The 25,167-nt window shown below is 39.0% G+C and overlaps 1 protein-coding gene across 4 annotated transcripts; it reads right to left on the minus strand.

Annotated features, from left to right (window-relative positions):
* Window positions 1–1,634: 1,634 nt before the first annotated feature.
* mtbp (MDM2 binding protein) lies at window positions 1,635–25,119 on the minus strand. Of its 4 annotated transcripts, none has more exons than XM_053234450.1 (22): window positions 24,914–25,119; window positions 24,693–24,776; window positions 22,826–22,899; window positions 21,473–21,615; window positions 21,295–21,353; window positions 21,009–21,147; window positions 20,264–20,378; window positions 18,042–18,152; window positions 14,751–14,845; window positions 14,232–14,298; window positions 13,934–14,051; window positions 13,218–13,388; window positions 10,158–10,349; window positions 9,630–9,788; window positions 9,417–9,504; window positions 7,259–7,417; window positions 4,194–4,289; window positions 3,834–4,094; window positions 2,962–3,184; window positions 2,499–2,612; window positions 1,968–2,033; window positions 1,635–1,772 (listed from the first exon to the last, which is right to left on the minus strand). In XM_053234450.1, the coding sequence occupies exons 1-22, from the start codon at window positions 24,975–24,977 to the stop codon at window positions 1,737–1,739; spliced, it is 2,634 nt and encodes an 877-aa protein (XP_053090425.1). In that variant the 5' UTR covers window positions 24,978–25,119; the 3' UTR covers window positions 1,635–1,736. The 4 variants fall into 4 exon arrangements, with proteins under 4 accessions (XP_053090425.1, XP_053090431.1, XP_053090420.1 ...); XM_053234456.1 differs by having other exon boundaries at window positions 10,236–10,349; window positions 24,914–25,118; XM_053234445.1 differs by having other exon boundaries at window positions 9,417–9,507; window positions 24,914–25,118.
* Between the last annotated feature and the right edge of the window lie 48 nt (window positions 25,120–25,167).

Here is a 25,167-nt window from a genome sequence, read left to right on the forward strand (position 1 = left end):
CACAGCCAGTGAGCTCATCTTGCAATCTGTTTTTGAGAGCTGTTGAGGTTGCCAGCATGTTGTACAACTCCCCATTTACCACCAGCCCTCTGGGCACCCGGGGAGAGAACAATAGGCCTCTGTGAGGCTGGAATGCAGGCCGTAGAACCGCCAAAAGTGAGAGCCCTTTCAGCCCACACTGGACAAGCGATGCCAGGGGGCAGCTGATGAAAGGGCATTGCTTCAAGAGGATGCACATTACCTTTGATGTGAGATTGGAAAGGCCAATAGGGTCTGGGTTTGAGGAGTCAGGACTGTAGTATATTAGCACAAAGTGTAAACTTGTCCTTAATACATACATAATATTTTTAAAGGTATACCTGTGAACACAAAATCTGTTGGATATATGCTGTTTAGAATAAACTATCAAATGCAGCTCTAGGTGTAAACCCAATCAACCAGCATTAAGCACTGAAACCTTGCTGTAACTTGGTGTGCTACAGTCCCCCAAAGTCCACGAGGCACCCAAGATATATCAAAAATGTCTTAATCATATAATTGACATAAACTAACTTACCCTTTCAAAGGGAAGTGGAACTGTCATGCTTCAGTGGTTCATTCAAGCATATATACACAGAGAATTTCCCTACACTGTCTTGTGAACTGAGGGATGAACAAACCAGAGAGATGAGGTCATTCAAGCTAAGCCAACAGAGAGATCAAGTGGAAGTGCAGCTGAAGTGTTTTTACTTTTCATTACACTGCTCATGTGTTGCCAATTTCAAGGTTGGCTGGTGCTTTGAATAAATGCTTAGCTACTAGAAATGAGGTTGGAGGCCAAACCTTTTTCCATTTGATTTTTCTACAATTCAAAGGAAACCATTCCTATAAAAATGTCTGGTTATGATATTTGGACATTGATCACAGAACTACCCAGCCCTGGGTGACTGATTTATAGTGTTTTCCTTCACCATTTTGTGGTTGGCAGAAAACATTAGACATTTCCATAATATAAATATTGTACTGCCATTAATACATTTCTCAACTGCGATCATCCAGTCCATCCTAGTCCTTTCTGGGTCAGTTGCTCACAATGAAATAAAATAGGATGGAAACTTTTTTTTTTTTTTTTTTTTTTTTTAAATAGAGATCAGTGGAAATTGATGACTAACCATAAATATCTCAGGGTTTGAATGTATTATACTGAAATGGGAAACATTCACATTCTCTGACTATAATCAAAACACAAGAGAGGTATATATTACATCTGCCTTTTCAAACCTTTTAATGAAACTGGGAATAGTGCTGTTAAAATGATGAACTGTAACAGTGTAACTGATTCTGTGGGTAAAATGTTCAGAAATAAGTTTGTTAATAAGTCATATCATAAGGAGCTCTAATGGCTCCAGTTAATAAATATGATATGTACTATGTATGTAATGCACCTGATATTTCAATAGTTGTGAATTATGTTCATAAAATAAATGTAGTGCGATCATAAAAGGGCTGCAACAAGGAACCTTCTGCATCCAAATGCTGAAATAATTTTGGGCACCCTGAACAAATCCATCTAATATGTCCAGCATCTAATATGAGCATGCAATTTTTTTTACCAAAATAAGTACTTTACTGATTATAAGAAAAAGAAGCAGGGCTGTAAAATAAAACACACTTTAATACACACTAACACATCATACAGACACTACATAATGCAAAACAGGTAAACACGTGGTGTGTACACACCTCTGACGTACACATCATTTTTTGGCTTTCTCCACAACCCAGTCGATCACCTGCAGAGGTCAGAGAGAACTGAATGAAATGATCATCACATAATAACCAAATCTGAAGTGCATTTAGCCCAGGCAGGGGAAAAAAAAAAAAAAAAAAAGTTTTGTCATTTTCAGGAAATCTGGTGAGCTTTGAAACCCCCCTTGTGTAGCTAAATAGAAAAGTGTGACTAAGTGTTAGGAAGGTGAATACTTTACCTGCTTAGCATTTCGACCAGCTGCTTTTCTCATTTCCTCATGGAGACCCCGTGACGTTTTCAGGTCCTGTCCCAAATAAGACCATGGTTAATAAGAAGCTTCTGAATAAAAGGTTGTGTTGGTGGTGCTAATGTCTTGGTATATAGAAAACACATTTTCCTCATGATGTAGGATATGCCTTATTAAGTATATATATATATATATATATATATATATATGTGTGTGTGTGTGTGTGTGTGTATAAGTATTAAGTATATAGAGCCTTATTAAGTATTGACATGTTAGAGCTGTGCTTTCACTAGTGTATGTAGTGTAAATTATGCAAGCCACTCAATTTTTATTTCCCATAACTTACGCATAATTGTGAAAGAGAATGGAAACTCTTTGCATCATGGAACCCCGTAAATGAGTAGGGAATAAACTCTGACTCATAGCACTGATTAATATTTTACCAATAATCACACTGCACGTGTCTGACTAATCCAGCCTACAGTTTCTGTTGCTGCTACTCAGCTTTTTTCCATCATATACCTTCAGATAGAGCTTTGATACATCAAACAGTCTTTGACTGCAGGCCTTGAAGCACTTGTGCTCGCTGGTGATGCCATAGTGCTTCAGTGTCTTTGCAACCACCTCCTTCAGCATCTGTGGGAAAAAGAAAAAGAAAAAGAAAAAAAAGAATTTCAGAGATTCAAAAGAGACATACAAAATGACAAGCACACACATCATGCAACAATGGCTGCATTCTTGCTGTACAGGAAGAGCCTCACACACCCACTTATAAGAGCAGTGTGTGTACAGTGTTGAAGGCTGATCATGGCTTTCCAACAGCACTGATAATGTAATGGCAATTCAGCTGTCTAAACACAAACTACAGTTCAGTTTTTTTCTTTTAAATCAGAATATTCAGTGTGGCTAACTCCAAATATTATACTTGAAGTGTGGTGTGTGTGTGTGTGTGTGTGTGTGTGTGCGCGTGTGCGTGCGCTCTCACCCGATTGTGTTTCTGTGAACGTGACTCAGTTTGGCCCTGGCTAGATTTCTGGCTGGCTGGAGGCTCGTTGGAACTTTCAGCTCCAGCAGTGGAGCGTCTGGTTGAGCTGGAGCAGGAGAGAGAACGGCCTGACTGCTGCTGCAGAGCTCTCACGGCTGGGTGTGAACCACTACCTCCACTGCACTGAGAGCCCAGAGACTCACTGCTCTCTGACTTGACCAACCTGTGTTAAAAATTCAAATAAACACACAATTGATAGAGAAACAAGCACACAAAAAAAAAAACTGAGCACACCAAAACAGACTGAACACAAATTGACTGAAGAGCAACATGTACGGCATTTACAAAGAAAGCACATTTCTGAGGATGCTGAAATACAAAGCATTTGATATTCAACACAGCTACGCTTTTAAATAATGAAGTTTAATCTCCTGTTCATGTCACTCAATGCATCCAGTGCATATCTGTACTCGATTTTACCATGAATGCTAAAAATAATTGAAGAGTGGTGTGAAATGGGGTGGAAAAATGTTTCTGCGCCATGTCAAGGAGGTCACTGGAGAGGCTAGTGCTTACAAAACATCTCAAGGGTGATATGGAGACAACACTCAAATGTGCTCAAAGAAGACCATGAATGCTTTCAGCAGGAAACAAATGAGGAGAATTTATCATCCATTATGGAACATCCCCTAACAGATTCATTCCACTGCTTTGATCATTTTTCAGCACCACACAGTCTAAAAATAAAATGAGTAAATCCTTAAGAGCACTGTTGCCCCCATAAAATACTTAATGGCTCAATGAGTGATTAATGATGTCAGCACTGTGAGTAATTCATCATTTAAGGAGGGATCCATGCTGAAAACTCTGACCTTTTTTGCTGATGTGTGTGCGCGTCTGGTTCACGGGAGCGGCGTTTGAGATGAGGTAGATCGTTGTGTGCAGCTTCTCCGTCCGGTACGCTGCCAGGTTCAGAGGGCGAGGGAGTAGGTGCGGGCATAGGGCTCAGAGCCAGCGGCACCGGGCACGGCTCCTTACAGCACGTAGTCTGGGTCTCGAAGCGGATTAGCCGTGACTGCAAGCGTGCAAATCCACAGTCTCTCTCCAGAGCCTTCCGCTCGTCCAAGCAAAACCTGCGCAAAAACGCACACAGCAGGAGGATTAGGACAAAACCACTGCTGAATGAAGTGAATGAATGGCTGATGATGCTATAACCATGGGTTTACACTCACTCTATGCCATGGTAGTGAGCGCTGGCTGCTTGCCTGAATGGAAGTCTGGTCACTTTTCTGGGAGTGAGATCAGGCGACAACTGGAACGCATTATCCCTACGCACATTGTAAGAGAACATCAACAAAGTATAAGGTATCCCATTCAGAGTTAGGCTACATTAGCTGCAGTTAACGAACACACAGACGTGAAACACTTACAAGAGTCACTTACAGCAAGCCTTAGTAAATCACACGGAATTGAGTGTAATTGCACATCTCGACAGTCTGTTAAGGAAACGACGACAAAATGCAGAGTGGCGAAGGGGCCATAAAATGTGATGAGAGAGGCGGGTATACAGGCAACCAGATGGAGGCATTAAGTGAATGTTTTAAAGATACCCGCTGAATTCTTTTGATTAGTCTAGTTGTGGTATATTTTGTTCTGCCATGGCACCTGCCTGAGATGCACCAATCTAGAAAGCTAGTTAGACAGGAATTTATATAATGGGTTCATCTACAGTCTTAAACTTTAGAATTCTAGCCCATTTGTGAGCATTTTTCACTTCATTTATTACGACACTTCTAATATTACAATCATTGCAGGTATTCATATATGCCATATTTTGTTTTTTTGGCGTTTTTTTTCCCCCCAGGAGGAAAAAAGCTACACATACATTCACTGAGCACTTTATTAGCAACACCTGTACACCTATTCATTCATGCAATTATCTAATCAGCCAATCATGTGGCAGTAGTGCAATGCATAAAATCATGCAGATATGGGCTAGCATCTTTGGGTAGTGTTCAAATCAACTGCTCTCAATCACATCAGAATGGGGAAAAAATGTGATCTCTTTGACTTTGACCGTGGCGTGATTGTTGGTGCCAGATGGGCTGTGTTGAGTATTGAGTGTAGGCTACAGTAACTCAGATAACCACTCTGTACAATTGTGGTGAGCAGAAAAGCATCCCAGAATGCACATGTCAAACCTTGAGGCAGATGGGCTACAACAGCAGAAGACCACGTTGGGTTCCACTTCTGTCAGCCAAGAACAGAAAGCTGAGGCTGCAGTGGGCACAAGCTCACCAAAACGGGACAGATGAAGACTGGAAAAACTAAGCCTGGTCTGATGAATCTCAATCTCTGCTGAGCCAAACAGCTGGTAGGGTCGGAATTTGATGCCAACAGCATGAATCCATGGACCCGACCTGCCTTTTGTCAACAGTCCAGGCTGGTGGAGGTGGTATAATGGTGTGGGGAATGTTTTCTTGGCACACTTTGGGCCCTTTAATACCTATCAATCATCGCTTGAATTCCATAGCCTATTTGAGTATAGTTGCTGATCATGTGCATACTTTCATGGCCATAATTTACCATCTTCTAATAGTTACTTCCAGCATGATAATGCACCATGTCACAAAGCAAAAGTCGTCTCAAACCGGTTTCATGAACATGACAATGAGTTAAATGTTCTTCAGTGGCCTTCCCAGTCAGTGGATCTGAATCCAATAGAACACCTTTGGGACGTGGTAGAACGGGAGATTCGCAGCATGAAAGTGCTCCTGAAAAATCTGCAATCTGCGTGATGAAATCATGTCAACATGGACCAGAATCTCAAAGGAATGTTTCCAACATCTTGGGAAATCCATGCCATGAAGAATTGAGTCTGTTTCGAGAGCAAAGGGAGACCCTACTCAATATTAGTATAGTGTTCCTAATAAAGTGCATTGTGAGTGTATATGCAATTATTTGATGAGTATATACTAACATGTTTTTATGCAAAATGCACTTGAAAAGTTGTGATCTCAAAGGACATATCCTTTTGGAAGTGGTCAGAGTCTCTGTAATCTTGGGATGTATTAGCTTTATGACAGCTAGTTAGGCTGATTAGTAATGACTAGTGAGAGACGGAATTATTTTGCACTGATTATAGTCATCCCTTGGTTTCATGCTGAGTGCCAAAGTTCTTTGATAAATGAGGCATGCCTTGCACTTTTTTTCTGACTATTTTTTGTATAATTCTGAATGACCTGAAAATTCACTATTTATTACCTGTAGCTAAACTGATTATTATTTATTTATTTACTTCATTTGTTCAGTGTGAAAATCATTTTATTTGGTGCCATATTTCAAGTGCATAACAAAGGACTCAAAGAAATATCAGATTTATCTATTTTTGTTTTTTTGAGCACTGTGTACGTCTCTCCTGCATCTTAATACACTATAAATCTAGCAAAGCTTGAGTGCATGCATCATCGTCTGACTGTTTTGACATGGCAAATTTGCACTTTCCAACTCGTCAAAAACAACCAAACAAAATATTTTTACAAATAAATAAGGATCGTAAAAACAAAGCGATGTATTTTTAGTGGTAAATAAACAAACCTCTTTTTTGCCAGACATTTTGACAAATCTGTGACACTGATGACGTCCGTACACTCACTCAGACAGAAACAAAACATGGAAATAAAATCAGTGAAAAACAAAAGCTTATTTTCTCTCTATTGAGAAAACTACCAAAGAGACAAAAAGATCCTGAGTTATTAAACCAAAGACTGTGTGTAAAAATGCCCCCAAATTGTGCTCATCAGGTTCTAATTGTTAATTACCTGTAATGATCATGTATCCCATTGAGCTGTCTTACTTTTCACATTCCTAATTAGGAACTTTCTACAGCCTTTAGCCTTATTGGATTACATTGACACTGTGTTAAATCCGAAACACGCAGCAGTTGCAGAGCCTGAAGCTTCATTAATTTTGCTTAAATGATATACAGAACCTTAACTTATTTATAAAGTGTCCACTGAAAGCTACATCATACATAAACATTTTCAGGCGCATTACAGTTTGGGTGCCAAACTGAGAGTTAGCCTCTTGTCTAAGGTTACGATTGCAGTTATGAAAGTGTTGATGTGTGTTAATGTGATATGGATGCTATACGAATGCTTGAGAGAATCAGAGGACCTCCCTCTGCAAAGTAGAGCTCTACCTCCACTACCCAATTTTCACCAATCCTCAGCAGCAACATAGCCACTTGCCTTCCTGATATTTGGCACATCTCAATCTTTGTTTGTTTGGGACTTACCGTCTGAGGACAGGGAGAGGTTGTAGTTCTCCACTTGGTAGCCCATCAGCAGTGAAGTGCTTAAGCAGCTCTCGTGCATCCAGTGGTGCAGAAACACTCTTCTGGCCATCTTTAGGGCCCATAAGACAGTCTGAAGAGCCACTGCTGAAGAGGCTAGACCTGGAGAGGTTGTAAGAAGATCTGCTCTGTACAGGCCATCATAAACACAAAAACACTACCAACTACAAAGAGCCAAGCTCAGTTTTATGCACCTTAAAAGCATAAATCTAGAGAATTTATCTCTTTGTTTTGGTAGGTTATACACATGCCCAATAGCTAGATAGCAAGTATAAAAGTTCCTTCTCTTGTTTCTTTGTTCAGAATTTACATTAATGCTTATTTATTTAGTGTACATAGTTAAGCAACTTGCAAAACCTGCAAAAAGGTTGTGCAGTAACAGAAAATAAACACAGCTCTACCCAGACATTAAAAGAAAGTAAGTTCGTTTTTATTTGATTTGATTTGTAACTCAAGTGCCAGTCAGATGAAGAGCAACAAATTAGTAAGCACAGTAAGAATACTTGTAGTCAAAGTATAAAAGTAGAAGCAGATAATGCTCTCCTTACTATTTTTAGAACACCTCCTTCTGCTTTTTCCATTTGACCTCTTACTGCTTGGAATTATAAGCAGTTGCTATGGGCTGATGTATTATGTGCTTCTACAACACCTGTAACTCCATCCTGTCAATTATAACTCGCATGTAATAGTGCTGTGTCCTCTACAATTTGGCACCCAACAAAAATGAGCAAAAAATTAATATATTGAATGTTTTATTTAAACATTTTTTTCCCCCCAAACACAAAATAGATTTTTAAGTAATGCATTTTTCATGCAAAAGCCTGGTTCCAACATTTTCTGCACCCTTACAATTTAAATCACTTTGACTTTTATAGTGCTTTTAACAATGGATATTGTCACAAAGCAGCTTAACAGGAACCCAGATATAGATATAAATTTATTCCTAATGAGCAAGCCAGAGGCAACAGTGGCAAGGAAAAACTCCCCGAGACGACATGAGGAAGAAACCTTGAGAGGAACCAGACTCAAAAGGGAACACATCCTCATCTGGATAGTGAGAATATAAATCATTTCTCTTCTATAACTGTATACTACAGAATCAAGCAGTGCCAAGCGTGTCGAAAGGAACTCGAGGTGTCAGAGTCATTTCTGATTTCATGAGAATTTTAACGTTTAAGAGACAATTAAGAGAATAGCAGCACTGAGTCGAGTTGGAGACACTTGCTTTGTGCATGTGGACTTCCCTCTTTAAATCAGACCACAGGTTTGCAGTATGGTTCAAATCCAGAGGTCAACAACCATCAGTTTTATACGTGTTGAGAGTTTTTTGGTTTTTCCCATTGTAATGAATGAAGTAATTTTACATCCATGCAACCTTATATTTAAACCCCAGGGAAACAGATTCCTGGCGACTGAGCACAAATAAAAAAATAATATGAAAATAATAATAATAATAATAATAATAATAATAATAATTATTATTATTATTATTATTATTACTACTATCAATTAATTATTCATAATAATCTTTTATTATTATTAATGTCAATTTCTCTGCATTTATTAAAAATATTTCAGGTGCTAATAATTTTGGTCCATACCTGTTTTCAGAGAAACTTCATTATTCAAAAAAGTAGTTCTAAGGGCAGTGGTAGCTCAGTGATTAAGACGTTGGACTACTGATGGGAAGGTCACGAGTTCAAACCCCAGCACCACCAAGCTGCCACTGCTGGGCCCTTGACTGCCCAGTTATATAAATGAGATAAGCGTAACTCATCCTGGATAAGGGCGTCTGCCAAATGCCGTAAATGTTCTAATGACAATAATTCTATGTTAGAACATAAATAAAACTAAACTAAACTGACACTCCAGCAAAAATGAAAGAACCTACCCACCCATCATCAGACTTAAACACGCAACTAGTACTACTATAGCTTCTTTGGAGGATATTACTGAACACGCTAATTAAACATTTGCGATTGTGGACTGAAAAAAGCTGAGGCTGAGAAATACAGATACGACATCACAAACAGTATAATAAACACAAATTTCATGACAGAATGTTTCTTGAAATGATGACAAGTGAATGATGGAGACTTACCTGTTTTTGTGCCGGATCTTCTGCGCGTTTTCATAGTTCCTCAGAACACTTCTCTCTGGCAATTCTGAGTGGGCGGTGTGCTTATTGTCTGCTAGAGAACAACACAATAGATGTCAAAAACAGACAGCTTGAAAAGTCTGCTGAATGCACAAACGTAAGAGCAGATCATTCTTCAGTGTTGGTTGCTGGTAATGCCAGTATGCTGCTGATTACCTCCTGTAACAGAAGTGTGGTTCTCCTTCTCTACTGGCACACATACTCTGGGCTGCATGGCATTTTGCATCTTTAGGTACTGCTCTCTGGCCAGACGCAGCAGTACTCTCAGGTCATTTAGTGGCACAGCTGCGGGCTTCTGTGCCTCCTCTCTTCTTCCTGTCCATACAGAGAAGTGCATCACATTCCACCATCCAACATATTACTCTCTGCCTCCTCAGCCATGTCCTAATATGACCCAGAACCAGGCTTACTGCTACACCCTTACTGAAATTTCTTTAAATGATTTATGACAGCAGGTATATCCTTTAACATCACATCAACTTATATAGATGCCTAAAAAGCTTACAACTTTTTTACAGTAAACAAACAACAAATTCAATAACTCTTGTGCTGTGTAACAAATCAAATCGATCAGATATCTATACAGTTACACCAGTAATTACTGAGGAAAACAAAACTTCTTTGTTTACCCTATCGACAGGACTCTCATTTTAAGCAAGTACTCAAGTGTGTGTGTTTACGCGCTATGGTTTCGCTGAAAATTCCATGTGAACAAGTAAGAGTTCATGCCAGAGGTCTCCGGTTGCCCAGGTAACCACTTACGGGCACATTCCTGGACGACCCGGTGCTGGACCCTGGCCAGCCTCCTCTCCCTCCGCAAGAGGTCGTCTCCACAGAGACGGGGCAGAGATTGCAGCCAATCAGCAATCTCGGTGCCTGTTGAGAGGGTGAGAGGTTAATAGAGTTCACACTTTCAATGAACCTGTCTAGCTCCTGACTCCTGGCTGTGAGTTCATAACCGTCATTTCAGATATGACTAAGGCAGAGAGGAACGTTGCCTGCAAGGAAAAACTGGGGATTATTATAGTGCAGGAATGATTTGTTACCAAATAATTATTGGTTATGAGTAATAGTAAAGTAATAGTGTATTCTCAGTCCATAGTTATAATCAGTCAACATATAACTTAATAGATGTGGAAGCTAGAGAACAATTTTTCACTTTGAATTGTGCTTAAAAATAGTGTACAACTGGCCGAAAAGCTACATCTCTCTTGACCCAATCAATAACCGAGTTTCTCCTGCAGAAGGAAGACGTCACTGTGTGTCAATGTGGATGTGCCAGTGTGCATGCGTGTATCACTCTTAACTGAAAAACGTGATTCTTGCTGCTTAATTTCTCTGAGTCAATATTAGAATTAGAGTATTGCTTAATACGTATTGGCAATGTCCCTTTGTTCTTTATCATAACGTTTTAGGTGTAAATAAGCACATCTTATCTAAAATGAACATAACACTGGTTTTCCCAGAAAGCTCAGACTTCTTTAACTACAAAACAAGGGCTTCAGAATTTATCAATACCCTTTTACTGAAGAATCATTGCCAGCTATCACAAATACCTGTATGAGAGAGAGAGAGAGAAACAGAACACCTGACAACCCTGTCCTAAATCTAGAATCTCACAATGCAGACACAATTCTAAACACTACAACCACCATAATTCCCATTAAATGATTACAGTAGCATTTGTTGCTTGGCACAATCTCCTGATTACAGTAGGAAACTACGAGCAAACCCACGCTTCCACTGAAGAACAGAACAGTAATTTACCTCGACAAACGTTTCCAGCAGCGATCTCAACACTTACACAAATCAAGAGCACAAAGAGCTATTCAGTGCTGTAGTGAACAGCAAACCACTGCATTGCCATTACGCTCAGCATAAAACGTTAATCAATGAAGAAATACTGCACGCCTACAAAAGCATTAAATTATCTGTACTTTCACACATGTCTAATGTTATTTTAAGTCAGACAATTCAATATGGTGTTCTTTTCAACCTTGTACTATAGGCACTACGTTAGACTTTCAGATAAAATCCAACTGAAGAAACACTTACAGATTATATCAGGTTTTGGATTTTATTCGTTTATTCATGTATTATTCATTTAAAGCTGCATTAGCAGAGAACTTAACAACAAGGGCTGATGAAGTCAGCCGTGCAACACTGGCTTTGTTTAGCCGCAGGACGCTACAGCCCTCTCATTGGATCTGAGTGGTGGAGAAAGACAAGTGCAAGTCATGTAGTCAATACATCATCTCCTAAACTTTACAAGTAGAAATTAATGGTGAGTGCACAACATGAAAATAGGTTTTGTGCTGTGTGGAAACAGTGGTGCGGAAAGGGTTTTTTTTTTTTTTTCCCCTCCATGTGTTTGCTAAGGTCCAGCTGGCTTCAGGTGCTGTGGGATTTGATAGGACTGTGGAGGGCTTTTAATCCAGCTCTAATGAGAAGGCATGCTGAAATGATGCGAGTGCTGCAGCATAAAGATTCAAAAACATCTAACCACTTCACACCAATGCCAAGCATATGCACTCACCCTCCATGAACTTTTCCACATCTTGTATTGTTGGACTTAATTGGGATTATATGGGGGGGGGGGGGGATATAATAAATAAGCTTTATTGTTTACAAATAAAGTGTAAATGTAAGAATTGCATAATTGGTCTCTTGGTTGATTCTCTTACTGACTTTGGCTGAATGGTCTTCTCTAGTCAACTGTTTGCCCCAGGACTAATTTAGGGGTTTCACAGCTATAGAATTTCAATAATCCAATCAACCCATCATGTGGCAGCACCTCAGTGCATACAATTCTGCAAATACAGGTGAAGAGCTTCAGTTAATGCTCATATCAAACATCATAATGGGGGGAAAAAGTGATCTCAGTGTCTTTGATAGCTGCTGGTGTAAACAGACTGGTTTGAATATTTCAGAAACTGCTGATCTCCTGGGATCTTCACACACAACAGTCTTTAGACGCAAATAACAAAAAGCATCCAGTGGGTGACAGTTCTGCAAGAAGAAATACCTTGCTTAAGACAAAGGTCAGAGGAGAATGGCTAGACTGGCTCAAGCTGACAGGAACATTACACCCGTGGTGAGCAGAAAAGCATCTGAGAATGCACAACACATCGAACCTTGAGGCAGATGGACTACAACTAGAGATGACAATACCACTTTTTCTTTTCTGATATCAATCCCCATCCGATATCATTTTCTTTTCCAAATCCAATTCCAATCTGGATCTGAACAGGATCCGATATCCAATACGTTTTCTCCAATATCTGAGCCAACATTTTATTTTTTATTTTTTTGCTGGTATTGGCCCGAGACTGGGTATCGGATCAGTGCCATCTCTAGCTACAACAGCAGATCACATTAGATTCCTCTCCTGTCAGCCAAGAATAGAAATCTGACACTATAATGTGCACAAGATCACTGACACTGGACAGTTTATGATTGGAAAAAGAAGTCTGTTCTGAGATGCTTTTATGCTCACAATGGTTGCAAAGAGTGGCTATTTGAGTTACCATAGCAATCCTGTCAGCTCGAATCATTCGGTCCAGTGAAGTGAAGTTCAAGAAGGTGAATACTTACGCAAGACACTGTACATTACTGCACATGTATCTATCGACAATATGGTTGTTTATAATCAAGATTCAGGATTCAGGATTAATTATTGGAAATGTGATTACATGGTGACATGATCACATATGTTGAACCACATGTAAAACTGACAATTCTTACCTGAGGATAATGAAACTTTTTCCTGTACAAGGCTGTTGATTGTTGCCAGAGCAACAGCACCATTAATCTGATTGGAGGAGTGTATTAATCGTGCTTTGCAGCCACCAGTCTCTGCCCCCTGAACCAAGAGAAGATAGTGGCCTTTCTCTCCTTTCACCCTGACATCAGGAGCTGAAGGGGGAGAGTTTATCAGAATCAGACTGTCCAGAAGTATTCATTCAGATTCACCATGTTGCACGATCAGTATCAATTGTTGCTGGGATACATATTTTGTTTCAGTAAAATGCAATCACATGATTTTGCAATAATACATAGGTTCAATCATAGCTTCACTCTGCATTGAATTACACTGCTCAATCAGCAGGAGATTTACAGTAAGCACCACTGTGATTAGACAGTTGGGGGTGTGAGTTAATGGAATATAATTTATGGTTGCATGTACTGTATGACTGATGATTTTGTATGGGTTATTTCTGTTTTAAAAACAGAGCACTTTAGACTGCAGAAAACTGATCAATCAGGCAAAGCATTGCTGTATTCTAACTCTACTAGGTATTACATGCTGAATGCTCTCAGTCTGGACTCAGTCAGGAAACAAACTATTAAGTACACATTTAGATATTTCAAATGTGCTAGACAAGAATATGTGTATAATGTGTATTAAGTATTGTTTAGTAACAGTCCATTTCTTTTAAAGTGAAGTCTGATGTTCATACCAGAGAAAGCTTTTGGGCGCTTGGCCACAAAATCCCTCCATTTGGAGGCACTGAGCTGGGAGGCTGGAGGAAAGGCTTCAACGCTCACCACACAGGAAAGAGAGAACAGAGCTCCAACCTGCCATGGAAACAAAGAACTTGCTAACGCACAACACATGCATGCGCACACACTGATTCTCCAACATGTCACTATGGTCTTTAGTGATAGTGGCAGAAAAAGCAAACCTATGGGACATTTTATAATGCAGAGTAACAAGCTGGATGAAAAAGAGGCTGTATGTAAATTTGTGCGAGTTACCTCTCCCCGTAGAGCTCTGAGCTGTTCTAACAGAAGTTTGGCTTTGGCGGATTTGCTGGACAATGCACTGGATGTACAAGTCAAGATAAATGCTGACAGTATATTGCAATGTTAGGACACAATAAGAAGGAAATGCCATATTTGGACAACGATTGCCTCTCAGAGAGAAAGTGTCTTACTGGAAGTGGCTAGATAAATTATAATTATCCTCTTTTTAAGGATTGCTTACAATGTTTGTTTTTTCTACAAATTAGACAAGGTCAGCTCAGAGATTAAACATTTTTTGAAGAAAATTTTAATTTGGATGACATTGTGCATTCTTAGCCATTCCCAATAAAGACACTTTGACTTAAAAACAGATGTTTGATTAAAAACTCTCCCATACTATTATATACAGCCTCATAGCATCAACACAAAAAGCAGTAAAAATAGCCGTCATCCCTATGAACAGCTAAAAAAAAGAAACTAGACACACAATGTACTTATTGAAGAGGCCTGGGTGGGGCAGAGAAAGGATACAGCTCAAACTCAGTGGCAGAAAGAAGAATCACTGGGAGATCTGCGACTCTGACCAACTGGATCAGCTCCAGCACTGGCTGGTAATAGTGAAACACCTGTGTGGGAGACAATGTAGCATGATCATTATGATCATCTTCATTACCTTCAGTTCTAGTGTAATTTTATCTTTAGAAAAGAATAAGTATTGGATTGCTTATTAATGCAGGGGTGTGTGCTTTTACAGGTAAAGCTTTATTGCAAATGCAGGGAGAAATTCCATTAGGAAAAGAATAGGCTGAAGAACGTGCAAGACAAAGACTAAGGAAACCAGGTTCAAATGACCAAAATGAAACCGGCTGACAAAAGAAAGCGATACTGCATGTGTCAGGTTATGAAACTAGAAACACAGTGATTGATGTGCTTCAGTGTCTGTCCCTCAGCCGTCTCTCAGCGGTGGTCCTCCTCCTCATGCATGCTGTCTGTACTGCTGAATTCCCCAAAAATGTCAGCTCTATCCCAGCTCAGCTCTACACTTTCATCCAGTTTGATGGGTTTAATAAGCTAGTATTGGCTTCATCCCTCAATAAAACCTCATTTAGATCCAAAAATTGATGCAGGCTGCAGGCAGGGAAAAGTGAAGATAAGCAGATTTAAAATGTGAGAAACACACATTTCTCAGCATTTCTGGAAGGAAACACAAACATGGCTAACTGGTTAAAATGCATAATAATGCTGAAAGGAAAAAACAAAACAAAACAAAAAATATGATGCCACACCTATACACACTCACTGGCCACTTTAATAGAAACACCTGTACACCAACTCATTCATGCAACTATCCAATCAATCAATAACTTAACACCACATAATGTATAAAATCATACAGGTATAAGTCAAGAGCTTCAGTTAATGTTCCCATCAGAAATGGGGCCCACTCCTGTCAGCCAAGAACAGGGATCTGAGGCTACACACCGTAACTAGACAGTTAAAGAGAGGAAAAAGGTCAGGCGAGATCAGGACAGGAACTTGATATGGAAGCACTTCTGTAAGTCACTCTGGAAAAGGGCATCTAACAAATGTCAAGATTCAACATGTTGTAGAGATGCTTTTCAACTTACCATGGCTGTAAAGAGTGGTTATTTGAGTTACTGTAAACAAACGCTGACCTCATCCACAAGGTGTTTTCACCTACAGAACTGCTGCTCACTGGATGTTTTTTGTTTTACGTACCATTCAATGTAAACTCTAGATTGTTGTGTACGAAAATCCAGGGAGATCTGCAGTATCTGAAACACTCATACCAGCCCATCTGGTACCAACAACCATGCTAAAGTCAAAGTCACTGAGATCACATTTTCTCCCCTCATTCTGATGCAAAGATTAACTGAAGCTCTTGACCTGCACCTATATGATTTTATGCATTACACTACTGCCACATGACTGACTGATTGGATAATTGCATCAATGAGCAAGGGTACAGGTGTTCCTATTAAAGTGGCTATTAAATGTTAGGAGAACAGAATAAAAAAGTGTTACATTAGGCCAATGGAAATGCAAAACTATAACAGTTAATAGTAGTAAATAATGGAAATGCTTCTGTCAGATGTACCAGAGTGAGTGTAGACTCCTCTGTCTGTATAAATTAAGCCATGGAAATAGAGACCATAACAATATAATTGAATTATAGCAAATAGCTTGCTGTGTTCCACCTACAGCTACATCTCATACTATTATACTATTGAAATTAAGGTTTATTTCACAAAGAAAACCAGATTATAGAAGAACATGCTCTCCTTTCAGATTTCATCAGACTGAAGTGCCATTGTCTGCAATTTGTGGAACTGCTTGAGCCAAATTCACAGGCTCGCCTGCCCTCTCCTCTCTCTGTATGGAACTCTCTCATACAAAGCGATCTCAGCGGCATATGGAAGGTAATGCCTCAAACTCATAAACACAGAGATACATGGAAGAATTACATTTTAATGCCTGTCGCACTAATAATGCTCATAAAGATGGCGGGAACAGCAGGGGAAGTTAATGGCACTAATCAGCGAGGGGGCAGTAAATCTTGCACGCACAAGGCGAGCCCTAGGTAAACAGCCCACGGGGCGCAATCTGCTCCTTTGGAGTCCGTGGCCCCGCTGATTCATCCACAGCGGAAAAACTCATTACTGCTACATTCCATACTCTCGCTTTTATGACAGGGGGAAGAAAGACTAGTTAAGAGAATGAAAGAGCAAGAGCATGACAGAGACAGTAAACAGACCAAAGATAGAGGGAGCAGAGAGAGAAATATACAAAGAGGGAAAGCTTCCTTGTGAATGCAAGGTCAAAATTAATCAGAAAAAACAAATGAAGATATGTTGCATATGTATTAGGACTAAAGAAAGCAGCAAAAAGACAATCAACTTTTATGAGGCTGCAAAATGTGCAGGATCATTTCACACACATTGTAATGTTGCTGTTTGAGAAAACACCACACTTGTGAACTGTTATCTTATTTAGTACATATAGTTGAATTTCAGCCCTCAGAGGCTTTTTGAAAGTATAGGGCATGGGTCATGAACTGGTGGACAGTGGTCCAGAGGCAAACCCATAAAGTATTTCAGCGGACCAAACATAGAGAACTTGAAAAGATACTGTAGAAGAGACAAACTTATGAAGAACTGTCAGCGTCTCTAGTTTTCAAAAATGAACCATCACGGATTCATCAAGACACAAGCTGCAGGCAGGTCATCAGACCAGCTCCAAGGCTAGAGACATTAAGTAGAGTTTCACAGACTTTTATAGCTTTTTCATTTTATTTACCCTCTCTTGTTTGATTACCAAACTGACAACATGGCTTGTTTAAAAAAAAAAACAAACAAAAAAAAAAAACACAAAAACAGACAATGACAAAAACAGAATGGTCAGAGAAGTATGTATTTATTTTCCCTGCATTAAATTCAAAGCAAAATATCAAAAGTGGTAAAACGAAGCACCACTACAAAAGAAACATTTCCAAGCACTTCCAAATATCTTATTTATATCCATAAACTAATCACTTATAGTTAAGCATTAAAACATAGCTAATGTCACCATCCAGTCATGTTAGTAGCTAGTATGTTAATACCCAGACCTTTGTAAGAAAATAATTTTATGTAACTAGACCTTTACAATCTATTGTTGAATAGCCGTGGTATAGGCATTTGATCAGAAAAAGGTTTACAATTTGTTAACATAAACCCATCTGCTACTAAATTCTATTCAACCTTGTTGGCTGTATGAAAATGCAGCCTTCAGTAATGAATAAGAGAAAGGAAGACCACTTACTTCAGGCTGAATCATGTGGTCAGTAAAGCAGCAGGGGTCTGACATGTGGCTCCGGCCACCTCCGATCTGCCACTTCAAACTGAACCCCTCAAACAGCAGCTCAGAGACAAACTGCAGCACACAGGTGCGCACACACACACACACACACACACACACACACGAGAAGACATCACTCCTTGACAGAAATCAGTGGTTCACCATTGGGGCAGGCAAAAAAGCCAAGAGATTTTCTATGCAATACATAATGCTTTATGTTTCATCAGGCATGGTCTGATTTTGCATGCCTCGAAATGCTTTTAGAAAGTAAACTTGGACCATGTTTTGTTTTTTTTCTTCAGTTATTTCTCATGCTCTTTCGGCCAATGAATAAACACAAGTGTACATCTAGGACTCGCAAATTAAAGAGTTTCTCTCTGCCCTCATAGATCCATTAGTGAAATGGCACTCATATTACTCACAATTTCTCATTTTTAATGCAAAGCAGGAACAGAGAGTTTGCCTTAACATATAATGTATTTATGCAAAATGTGCATGTATGAAGATAAAACAGCAATTACCAACAGTCTAAAGCAAATGTTTCACCAGTACCTGAGCGCTGTTCATTCCATTAAACCACTTAAAATCTTTCAGGCTTTTGGAAATGGGTCGTTTTTTGCATTTAGTTAATGTCACTGTATCTGCACACTGGTGGCGCTGGAGGAAAAAGATGGTAGACCAACATCTACAAATGCCTAAATGACTGACCTTCAGACATTTCCATCACTTCACACATTTTCAAAGCTTTCCATCATGTTAAACTGTTCTTATGTTTCTCTGTGACTGGCAGCCATGATTTGGATACCCTCTGACTTCTTTGCTTATTTGACAGAGGTCATTTACTGCTTATTATTTCAAATTTTATACTGATCTAGATTTAATTATCATTTCAAAATATGTATTATTAAATTAGTTGAAAAATGGTACAGTCTTGATTTAAAGTTAGAGATCTGGGGGAAAAAATGCAACACCCTTCACTATCTTACAGTGGCTTATGGTTTCCCTTTTTAAAATGTTTATAATATTAGAAATATACCAGTACTATATGTCATCTTAAACAAATAGAAACTCTGTTGGAATACTGCATGTGTGTGTGCATGCCTTATACAGCCCATATATTTTTCCTTGTGGCATGAGACTACATAATATTAAAACACAATGGTATTAATTCCAACTCATGGCAGTACTTGCGTAATTAAAAACAAACTCTTGGTAAAGATTCAGTATCTGTTGTTACAAAGGCCAATTATTGTTATGTCATGACTGCCCTCTGGTGGACAAACACTCAAAGTAGAGAGCAAGGCTATTTTATTTTTTTTGCCAGAGACCCCAAAGCTGCACTGGGCCAAGATTTTTAGAAGTAACAAAGAGCTCTGACACAACAGATGTCAGTGAATGACCTTTCCCCAACATATGCCTAGCACTGCTTGTGAGAATCTACTTCCTCTGATTAGAAAAGCTCTTAATGTCAGGTTGGATGTAGAACTAAACTATGCAGGATGATGGAGAACTACAGCGTGTCCCAAAAGTCTCCTTACATAGGGGACATTAACGCTTTTTTGGAAAAACTTTATTTACAAAACATCCGCTACATGATTGCCATTTCTTTGTAACCACACACAGAGTCATCTCTCCCACGCATGAGGAACTTGTGTTAACACATCTGGTGTTATGCATGTAATTGCATGTCCATTGCAACCTTGCGACAGCTTCTCGATCCAGCCATGAGAAAGATTTCAAAACGTTCTTCTTTTGTCAAAGGCATACTTAAAGGCTATCTGAAAAAAATATATAACGCAAACTAAGTATGAAAAATTTTGGACGAGATTTAGCTAAAAAGTGTTAACTTCCCCTATGTATGGAGACTTCTGGGACACCTTATAGAAGCTTAGTTAATCCTGTCTCTCACAATTAACCCAATTTTAAGCTGACGTTTAACAACCACTTTTATATTAGTTGTATTCTTTCTCTTCTGCTTCTTAATTCTTCTTCAGTACAAGGTTCTAAAGTTTAAGGCCTAGACCCGTCTAGGCGAAATTGCAGTGGCAAAAGATAAACGTGAAGATACAGTAAAAGCAGCAGCCAAACATGCACCATCTATTCAACCTATTTATTTTGCAGTCTACCAAGATGTGCAAAGAAGTGTTTGGACACATTCAGTGCGGAAACGCAGATGAGCATGTTACCTTCTTCTCTCGGATCAGCAGTCCCCCTCTCCAAAGCTCACTGGCATCGATGCAGCTCTCTAGATCAGAGGGAGAACACACACGGCCCGACAGGTACGAGGCTGCTGTTCGCCATCTGAACAATAAACACACATTTATCTGACACTTCTGCTCCCTTATACTGTTTCTATTTGTATTTAACATAATCAATAAATGATACAAATGTAGTTATCAGTGTTCTAAATGTCACATAAAATATAACCTCAACTTAATGTAAGGGACCTTCATACTGTAAAAATGTGTGGCAGTCTGGGAAAAACTCATTGCTGTGCCTGAATTCTGGAACATTTCTGAATTCTGAAGAAATCCCTGAATAATTTGGGGGTAGACAGACTTTAAAAAGCTATAACTTTATTCTGATTGAGATACATGCTCGGGAAAACCTGATGAGAAGGGTTTTTCCCAGGCTGCTGCACAAATAATCACAAGGCATATTAAAGTTTAATGATAATTAGGCACAAAAATGCAGAACAGTAATATTTCTGTCTCCTCTGTAAAGTGTAGAAAGACATTTTTCTGCAAGAGCAGCACTGTATTATCATACTATTATTTGTGCAGCTGAAAGTTTTTTCACTGCACAAATGTTTAATGCACCATCACCATTAATACACCATCACAAGATTTCAAGGTCACAGAGACAATGCCTGATATATAACAATTCTAAAAGTAAAGGGTAAATGTAAATGTGGACTGTGGAATCTGTTACCCTGCACTTTGCTCTGTGATGACTGTCATCTGTGCAGAGTGCCAAGCCCGCATATGCTTCAGGGAACCGATCACTGGCAGCAAGTCCTTCATTCCTACCTCACCCTCACACAGCAGAATTACATCCAACAGGAACCTTCCTGTGAATCACAAAACACACACCGTTCCTGTAACACCCAGTTTGACCACCTATTCCAAGGAACTGCATCATTTCCAAAGAACTAATCAGCACTTGAATCTTTTACCTTATCTAACTCTGAATTGTTAGCAAGTGTATTATTTATTACCTGGAGGAGGAAGTTTGTCTGCTAACTGATGAAGCGAATCAGCTGCTTCCTCAAAGAGCCTACGAAGAAAAGCCAAAGCTTTAAACACCATTTTAAGCTTCTGCCCTGTGCCTGTATTTAACCCTGACTCTTGGTTAGTGTGCGCAATAGAATAAGAAACGAAATACTGAGCACACACTCCGTGTGTGAGGTGATCTCAGACAGCTGGCTCTGCTCCTCTTGCTCTTGCAGGGCGCAGACACAGCTGTCCACAGGAGAAAGCACAGACTCTTCACCATCACTGTGCTGCACACACACCTCATCCCACTCTGAGCTACAGAACTGCCAGATAAGAACAGGTGAAAGATGGTCAACTTGTGTGAACACTGCAGCCAAGCAACACTGTGGGTGTGAAGGTACACCGAAATATGAAAATTTAAATTATAAATTACACTATCTAAGTATACATCATCCCAGTAAAGAAATTTTAGGTGTGGCCCATCCAATAACATGTCACCATTTTAAAAGAAAAAACAAGAAATACTACATTATTTTGATAAACTTTAAAAGGAATAATCCTCTTAAAGGTGCATTAGTCACAATTAGTCAAGATTAGCACTCTATTGGTCAAGCATGTGAAGTACAGCAGCACTGGAATTTTATTTATTTATTTATTTTATTTTATTTTTAAATTACTCCTTGAACTCGTTCAGATATAAGGCTGGAGGTGTTAGCAATTTAGCCTAATCTGTGGTTGTGCCCATTTTGCTGTAAACTGCCAAGTTACACCGCTATAAACCTGAGAAATCAGAGTCATACTGATTTGCCACTGTGAGCTCTCACGAGCTTTTCAGTTGAAAAACTACTAACTTTGTTAGCTATACAAGAATCTGATGCAGTTATCGAGAACCACATACATTTCTATGAAGGTGGTTCACCTTGTTCTCCAAGTGATACTAGATTTTCACTTGACAGGAGATCCATATAAAAACAGATTTTTCCACGTTTCCGAGTTATATTTGCCAGGTTATTTGTTTTAGTTAAATAAAATGACCTTTAGCATTTAGATTGCACCTTTAACATTAAAATATATTCCCTAACTAAGGAACAACCCATTTCAGTTACACTGTAGTTTCCTTCCATGCAAAAGTCTTCTCAGCAGCCATTAGAAGGATGAGCGCATGCTGAAACAGGAAAGGCACAGCCTTCTGAGGGAATATGGTCATGATCACTTTAGAATGCATTAGATCACATAGTCGAAGTCATTTAATCCCTTTAGTCTTGGAACATGTAAGCAGACAACGTTAAAGAAAGCCGTGATGTTGGATTGTAAGGTTATGAGACCCTGTGTCCTTATAAGACCACAATTTCTCATACTGCTTTCTATTCGAAAACATTGCCTAGTGTCCATAGATATTAGCTGCTACTAATTACAAACCATAACCTTAGAATTATATGGTTCTATGTGGATTAAGAATGAATGGGAGGTCTTTATAATACTAAACTAAAAAAATATATGAACTGTAATGGCTGTATGAGCTGAAAATCTTACCTGTGTCGGGCCATGAGTTGCTTGAATAGCGAAGAACCATTTTGGGGAGGCAGGAGTTCCACTCAGAGAGCAAGCTGAAGAAGGAACCACACAGACAGATAAACACACTGAAAATGGACAGGCAGGTAACTGCATTACAGTGGTTCTCAAAGTGAGGTATGGCTGGAGTCTGTGATTTTTTTTTTTTTTTAAGTTACAGTGGAGGAAATCACAAGTTCTTATATTTAGTGAGTTCTAGTAGTTATGAAACATTTTGCCTGGTTTCTTGAATTGAATGGGTTTAATCCAGTCCTCAACAACTCAAAAACAAGTAGGTGTATAAATAATTCAATGTGGACCTAAAGTGTTGAGTTGATGGAAAGAACAGAAATAGAAAGCTATTAGGGTTGTTACAGTGTCACTGTTTCATGATCAAACAGCTACCTCACCACTGACTCTTTCAAAATACTGATTACAATGCATTTCCATTCCGCCACTCTCTTTTAAAGGCTTATAACGACAACATGATTCGGATTGGACCAGTTTTACATGGGGAGATGGCCTACTGTAAGTATTACCAGAGTATGTCTAGGATTTTAGCCCTGTCTATATCTGTCACGTCAGTAATTCTTACTGACTTTCTATAAAATGAGTAGTACAAAACCCCAGGCAATATCCTGTCTGAACTGACATGTGGATAAAGGTTACATATATCTTGTGGGAAAAGCGGTTTGGTGCTGTTTTCTATCGTCTTCCAATGAAAACAAGCCAAAACCCAGTGGCTGAATTTACAACAGAATATAGATGGTTAAAAGCACACTTCCATGGGTTTTCGGCAAGTTATTCACATGCCTTTTGTATGATCTCCCTGTGTTTGTGTGGGTTTCCTGATCCGGGTTCTCCGGTTTCCTCCCACTGTCCAAAAACATGCAAGCAGGCGGACTGGTTACACTAAATTGCCCCTACAGTTGGGGTCATAAGTTTACATACACCTTGCAGAATCTGCAAAATGTTAATAATTAAATAATAATAATAATAATGATGATAATAATGAGGGATCATAAAAATTGCATTTTGTTTATTTAGTACTGCCCTGAATAAGCTATTTCACATATCAGATGTTTATATACAGTCCACAAGACACAATAATAACAATAATTTACACAGATGAACCAGTTCAAAGGTTTATATGCGCATACTGTGAAGACGATCTCATCTCTGTGATTTATACAGAGATCACCTATCCCGTGCAAATCGATCTAGACGTCCTCCAGCAACAAAACTTAAACATGTGTCCAGAAATCTTATCCCACAGAAAGTACAATTACAGGATTTGACTTTTCTGTTTCTTATATATATATATATATATATATATATGCACAAGAATGTGCAAAGACACTTTTGTGCACTGATTTCATAATAAATGTTTGCTTTAGTTTTCATCATTGGCTTGTGCGTTTTTAGACAGTCGATTAATACTGTGATACAGCAATAGTTTCACTTAGGTAATCCTATCGTGGAAATTTCAAACCATAACAACCCTAATAGCTATGAGGTTCTATCTAATAAATAAAATTACTGTACACATTTAAAATGTTCATGAAATAAGACTTAAGATGAAATAAGAGGCACTGTGTGATTTTTTTACAGTGAAAGATCCCTGGTTTTAAAACATTTGAGAAAGCCTGCTGTATTAGATTATTTTTCTTTTCATTTTTTTATTGTAGTATGATGATACAAACATCGTGGATGATAGACAAACAGCAAATAAATATAGAGGAGAATAAAAGAGTAAATAAATAAATAAACTAAAAACATTACACAATCTAGCAATACAACTATCTACCGCCAGGGGGCGCACCACTACAGTATATAAGATTATCATTACCTGGAAGGGGAGAAAGCCGTGTCGTGCTGTCAGTCCTGCAAATATCTTTTAGCTTGTTATACACCTTTCTGGCAGCTTCAATCCCTGAAATGTAAAAAAAAAAATTGTTGCAGAAAAAAGAATTGTTGCATTCACACGTCTATACTGCACTACACTTAGCCAGCTTGCTATCACTTGCCGTCTAGCTAACTAGTGAACGCTAACTAGTGATAACTTCTTACCGCTGAAAGAGCTCTCTTTCTTCGCTTCCTGATTAATTACCACAATAAGAACATATCTGTCCATAGCTCTATCTCATTCACCTCACATAAGTCCACTTAGTTAATATCATGCCACACAACACAAACCAAACTTCCCCGCGTTTTACCGAATCCTTCTTCTAGGCTGAATCCCAAATGGCGCCCTACTCCCTACATTAAGTGCACTACAAGGCGGCTAAAACATTGCGCATGCACCCTTTATAGTAAACTATACA

Source organism: Pangasianodon hypophthalmus, chromosome 1 (genome assembly GCF_027358585.1).
Source record: "Pangasianodon hypophthalmus isolate fPanHyp1 chromosome 1, fPanHyp1.pri, whole genome shotgun sequence".
Taxonomy (NCBI): domain Eukaryota; kingdom Metazoa; phylum Chordata; class Actinopteri; order Siluriformes; family Pangasiidae; genus Pangasianodon; species Pangasianodon hypophthalmus.

Excerpts from the sequence above, each read along its gene's own strand:
- mtbp (XM_053234445.1), bottom strand. The coding sequence starts at position 24,977 with ATGGACAGATATGTTCTTATTGTGGTAATTAATCAGGAAGCGAAGAAA. Across the intron at positions 14,299-14,750 it reads TCTGCCACTGAGTTTGAGCT|TGCATTGTCCAGCAAATCCG; the intron begins GTATCCTTTCTC and ends TTGTACATCCAG. Across the intron at positions 9,789-10,157 it reads GAATTTTCAGCGAAACCATA|GAAGAAGAGAGGAGGCACAG; the intron begins GCGCGTAAACAC and ends CTGTATGGACAG.